Raw genomic sequence first — 5,411 nt, 5'->3', positions numbered from 1 at the left:
ATTCTTAAATGGTTGAATAACAAGTCAAAAGATTTCACGACCCATGAAAATTTTACAAAATTTAAATTTCAGCGTCCAGCAATAAAGTGTTTTTGAAGCACAGCCACACTCATTCCTTTATGTTTTGTCTGTGGCTGCTTCTGAACTACAATAAAAGAGGTGACTAGTTGTGACAGAGATTATATAGCCCACAACATTTAAAATATTTTCCATATGGCCCTTTCCAGAAAAAGCTTGCTGGCTCCTGCCCTGGGGGCAGAGAATGGCTAGGTCAGCGGCTGCCAAGGTAAAGGGTAGGAATCGGTTTGACCATGAGAGAAGTTGGTGGAGGTGACAGAACTACTGTATCTTAATTGTGGTGGTGGTTACATTACATTGCATCTGTCAAAACTCAGAACTGTACACCAAAAAGTGGATTTTTAAATATTTTGAATTTTAAGAACAAGAGGGACAGAAAACATCAGTGACTGCCTAGGGATAAGGGAAGGAACTAACTCCAAGGGGATATAGAGGAATATTTGGGGTAAGGGAACTGTTCTATATATTGATGGTTTACAAAACCAACAGAATGGACATTAAAGGATGATTTTGCTGGATGAAAAGGGTTAGAGCCTGTGAGTCACAACTACTGAAGGCCGTGTGCGCCTAGAGCCCCTGCTCTGCAACAAGAGAAGCCACCGCAATGAGAAGGCCACGCACCACAACAAAGAGTAGCCCCCACTCCCTGCAACTAGAGCAAAAAGCCCACATGCAGCGACGAAGACCCAATGCAGCCAAAAACAAAACAAAAAAGACTGAAAAGAGCCAAAATTTACCCTGTGTGAAAAAAAAATTGGGCTTTATGGTTTTCTCTTGTGGACAGTAAAAATTACTGTGGGTGTGAAGAAAGGAACAGTAAAATGAGAGATCTTCAATACACAAAATGCTTTATAATTTTTTAAGAAAAACATGCTTACACAGAGGTAATATTTCTTACTGTATTTGATTTAATAATTTGACTTGAAATTCTTCTCCAGGAATAAAGGTACTAGAAAATGCTTATTTCTGCACTTCCCCAGTGGTCCAGTGGTTAAGACTCTGTGCTTCCACTGCAGGGAGCATGGATTCGATCCCTGGTCGGGGAACTAAGATCTCACATGTTGTGCAACACAGCCAAAAAAAGAAAGTACTTATTTTTAAATTTCACAAATGTTTCCAGGTAATAAGCGGGGCATTAGAATAACAGAGGGTTCTAAAACTAGTTCCATAAAACATTTCACTTTAAAAATATGTACAGCTTTTAAAAATGAAAAATTTATTTCTTTACAGGTTAAAAAAAAATGCAGTACTTAGACAAATACAAAGCCAAACAAATTTTCTTGAAGTAAAAAAGTTCAAATGTAACATACTAACCACAGACTACACGTTTAGCTAAAACAGGATCTAGCTGTTTACAAAAACTAATTTCAAAATATACATATGTGAATTTACATAACTGATATTTAGAAGTTCTTCAAAACCTATCTGTAAACCAGAAAGGTAAGCAAAGTCATCTCTGCCTCTACAGCTCACAGCTGCAGACTGGCTGTGGCTCATGTACACAGCCTTTTCTTGGTCCCCCCACCCCAGCTGCAGCGTGGGTCTGGGAAGGGAAGCTGCTGTCTGGGTTCCTTTCCTTCTGGCGATGTACAGCAGAGGCAGGCTGCTATGCTCAGTTTCAGCCAGGAAAGAACACAAGGTGCGGGAAGTCTCTGAAGAACGAACAGACTTGAGCCTGCTCGGAGCAAAGGCGCCAACCCCCGGGGGCCCTGCCCAGACCAGTCTCTGAAGCGCTTCTCTTCGGTCTAGGGTTCTGCTTCCTCGTCATCACGCTCATCGTTGCTGTCATTCTCCTCCTCCTCTTCTTCCTTCTTCTCTTTAAGCATTTTCAGATATTTACTAGCTAAAATCTTCTTTGGTAATATATCTTAAAAACATAAAGCTAACATCAGCAATGCAAATTTCAAAACGTGCTAGTTCCTGCTTTGACCTCTAAAATAGGTTTCAAGACAAGATAAAACCCAGACTACACATCTGGGTGAAATAGCAGGAAACGAGCACTGCCTCCCTGATGAATGCTACACAGCTGTTTCTATTCCACTGACTACAAACCACTCTCTCCTCTGTGCTGGTACCCAATGGAAGCAGCCCTGCCTGACCCACCCGCCACAGCAGCGGGCCCCAAGGATCCCCGTAAGCCCTTTTTGGCTGTGGTGCACACAGCTCATTCCACAACCACCATGAGGTTCTGTTTCCCCAGCCGAGTAAGGAGGAGTCTGAGGGGTGGGCCTGCCCGGCTCCCCCAGCCACCCTTATGCAGGTTGCCAACTTCTTGCTCTAGGTGAACTGCATTACAAACATACTCAAATAGACAAAATTAAAACTCTCCCTGCTTCAAGTAAACCCTTGCACCTGGAGAAAGCAGCAAAACGTCTATTTCAGTGAAAGGAGAAAAAGAGCAGGGAAAAAGCTGTAAATTACTAAGCATTTTTTAAACCAGAATGTTCCAAAGGCTAAGTACCTGCAAGAAACTGAAAAGTTTCTGATTCTTCTGCGGTATTTGATAAATCACTGTAAGTGAGTGCTTTCTTTTCTTTTCCACTGCCATGTCTGTACGAATAGGTGGCAAGATACTGAACAAAGAGTTCCTAAAATAAAATGAAAAAGTAAAATGAAAGATGTGCTTTGAAAAGTTACCACAGACCTTACTTTTTAATTCCATTCAGTTTAGATGACCTCTACAGTTAAAAAGAGGGGCGAGAGCGCCCCAGCACTGCAGGCGCTCAGGAATACACCGTTCGTCTTCTATCCCAGCAATCCCCGACCTTTTGTGGCACCGGGGACCGGTTTCGTGGAAGACAACTTCTCCACGCGAGGGGAGGGCCGGGGGTCACACCAGCGACGGGGAGTCGCAGGCGAAGCCCGCCCCCCGCCTCACCTCCTGCGGGGCAGGGTGGCGGTGCTCGGGACCCCTGCTCTCTCCGACCACGTCGTGTCTACGGTAGCGTCACACTCAACAACCTGCAGGTGAGAGACGACCAACTTCCCGTTCTGCCTCGACGCGCTCCCGAAGGCAACCACCTGGACCGAGCCGCCCTTTTCCTCAGAGTTTTGACTTTAAGTCCATCTAGTTCAGTTAGGAGGGGATTCAAGAAGTGCCTGCAAAACTCTTCTCACTCCCTAACGCCTACCGAGGGGACCGCGCGAGTGTCCCCGGGACCCCCCACGTCCGCCCCGGCGCGGGCGCCGTCCGCAGAGCCCGCGGGGAAGGAGACCCGCCGAGGCCAGGCCAGGGACGGGCGCGTCCGCGGGCGCCTCGGCGGGCACACGCGAAGGTCCCCGCCACGACTCGGTGCTGGCCCGGCGACGTCCCGCCCGCGAGACTGGGACACGGCGGCGAGCGGCAGGCCCTCTCACGGACCTGTGTGAGCAGCGGGGGCCTGAAGCCACGAACCATGCCGGAAGTGACAAAAGGAGAGGCTCTGGGGCCAGGAGTTCGGTGACGCTGGAGGGGGAGTCCCGAAAGGAGGCCCGCACTCTCTGCACCGCCTAGGCCGCCGGCGCGCGAGGGAGGGCGGGAGCGGAGTGGGCGGAGAGCGGGGCGCGCGAGGGAGGACGGGAGCGGAGTGGGCGGGGAGCGGGGCGCGCGAGGGAGGACGGGAGCGGCGCCGGGGGTGGGGCAGGGGCGCGCGCGACGTGGGAGGGGTGGGAGGCGGCTCTCAAAAGGGCGCGCGCGAGCCCGCGAAAAGGAGCCGGCGGCGCGCGGGCCGAAGGGGACGCGGCAGCTTGGCTGGGCCCGGCGGGTTGGGCGAGGCGGGACGGTTCCGGGCGGCCCCCACCACCGCCCCTTGGTCCTCACTCCTCCCCGCGCGGCCCGCCTCACCGTGGCCTTGGCCGTGAGCACCAGCGCCTCCTGGTTGATGCTGGACACCTCGGGGGAACTCTTCATGATGACCCGGATGCGGGACAGGGGCAGCGACACCAGCCGCTGCTCCCCGCACTTGTCCTTGCCCACGACCGCGTCCGCCATCTCTGCGCCCCGCCCCCGCGGCGGCAGCCCGGACCCGCCGCGAAGTGGCCGGCCTACACGGTCGGTGCGGGAGCTGCGTCCCGCTGCCCAGTGGGAGTTGTAGTGTCGGGAGGCGCGGCCGCGGGACGGACTACAAGCCCCGTGATGCCTCGCGCCTCCGAGGCTGCGCAGAGGGAGCGGAAGGGCGGCCGGCCGCTTCGGCGGGGCGGGGGTAGAGGGGCCGGCGGGAGGGCTGGCGGGCTCGGAGCCAACAGTGCGTGAGGGTTCTACGTGGGTGATGCTGAGAAATACCATGAAGGAAAACAAAGCAGTAAAAGAAGACAGAAACCGGGTCAGTCAGGGAGAAGGCGGGGCAGTGAACAGTGGAGAGAGAAAACAGCCCTATTGATGAGAAAGTGCTTTGCCAGGCAAAGGCCCAGGTGCAAAATGACCGCTGTGTGGGCCAGATGTGCTAGGTGAAGTCCGAGAGGTAGCCGAGGGGCAAGGTCCTGTTGGATTTTATTCTAAGAAAAATGGGAAGTGGTTGAAAAGTACCAGAGGGATGATGGGGTATGTCTTAAGTTTTAAAAGATACCTCTGGCTGCCGAGTGTGAATAGACCAGAGGGGAGTCGTGAGGATAGGGAGGTTGTGAGGGTGATGAATTGGATGCCTGTGGCCAAGGTGAAATGAGCTAAGAAAAGAAGGATAGGGGGACTTCCTGCTGGTTAAGAGAATCTGCCTGCCAATGCAGGGGACATGGGTTTGATCCCTGGTCCAGGAAGATCCCACATGCCTCGGAGCAGCTAAGCCCGTGTGCCATAACTGCTGAGCCTTCGTGCTGCAACTACTGAAGCCTGCACACCTAAAGCCCATGCTTCATGCTCTGCAACAAGAGAAGCCACCACAACGAAGAATAGGCCCCTGCTCACCACAGAGAGACAAAGTGGGCTCTCAGCAACGAAGACCCAACACAGCTAATTAATAAATAATTTTTTTTAAAAAAGAAGAATTGTATGAAGTGGCCACGGGCCAGGTCAGATAGGGCCTTGTAGATCATAGAATTCTTTCCAAAAGAGTTGGGAGGCCTTGGGAAGAATAAGGTGGTCCCACTTCAGTTTTACAAGGATTACTCAGGTTGCAGTGTGTGAATCGGCCGTAGAGGGGCGGGATTGGAAGCGGGGCAGAGAGTGCAGTTAGGAAGCTGTTACTGGGATGGAGAGAGCCAATGAGTTAGACTAGAGTGGAGGTGGTGGAGGTAGTAAGATTGGGGATCTAATTTGAACATAGAGCCAACAGGTTGTTGATGGAAGTTCAATTAACTGTCGAGAAAAAAGGGAATTTTATCCAAGTCAAACAGGATTATCACCCGGGAAAAGCAGATTC

The 5,411-nt window shown here is 51.7% G+C and overlaps 1 protein-coding gene across 2 annotated transcripts; it reads right to left on the bottom strand.

Moving 5' to 3' along the window:
- Positions 1–896: 896 nt before the first annotated feature.
- On the bottom strand, positions 897–4,641 carry CHRAC1 (chromatin accessibility complex subunit 1). Of its 2 annotated transcripts, XR_009053998.1 has the most exons (4): positions 3,902–4,641; positions 2,957–3,145; positions 2,540–2,666; positions 1,936–1,945 (listed from the first exon to the last, which is right to left on the bottom strand). XR_009053998.1 is itself a non-coding variant. In XM_057737116.1 (3 exons), exons 1-3 carry the CDS (start codon positions 4,046–4,048, stop codon positions 1,824–1,826), a joined length of 396 nt encoding a protein of 131 aa, XP_057593099.1. In that variant the 5' UTR covers positions 4,049–4,249; the 3' UTR covers positions 897–1,823. The 2 variants fall into 2 exon arrangements, 1 of the variants encoding a protein (XP_057593099.1); XM_057737116.1 differs by lacking the exon at positions 2,957–3,145 and having other exon boundaries at positions 897–1,945; positions 3,902–4,249.
- Positions 4,642–5,411: the final 770 nt, after the last annotated feature.

This window comes from Hippopotamus amphibius, chromosome 5, assembly GCF_030028045.1.
Source record: "Hippopotamus amphibius kiboko isolate mHipAmp2 chromosome 5, mHipAmp2.hap2, whole genome shotgun sequence".
Classification (NCBI taxonomy): Eukaryota; Metazoa; Chordata; class Mammalia; order Artiodactyla; family Hippopotamidae; genus Hippopotamus; species Hippopotamus amphibius.
Note: the sequence above shows the minus strand (reverse complement) of the source record. Positions and strands in the feature narration are given on the sequence as shown.

What these genes read in the sequence shown, in the direction of transcription:
- CHRAC1 (XM_057737116.1), bottom strand. Translation starts at nt 4,048, where the DNA reads ATGGCGGACGCGGTCGTGGGCAAGGACAAGTGCGGGGAGCAGCGGCTG. An exon ending in TGCTCACGGCCAAGGCCACG is followed by an intron (nt 2,667 to 3,901) that starts GTGAGGCGGGCC and finishes ATTTTATTTTAG; the next exon opens with GAACTCTTTGTTCAGTATCT. An exon ending in AACTTTTCAGTTTCTTGCAG is followed by an intron (nt 1,946 to 2,539) that starts GTACTTAGCCTT and finishes TATGTTTTTAAG; the next exon opens with ATATATTACCAAAGAAGATT.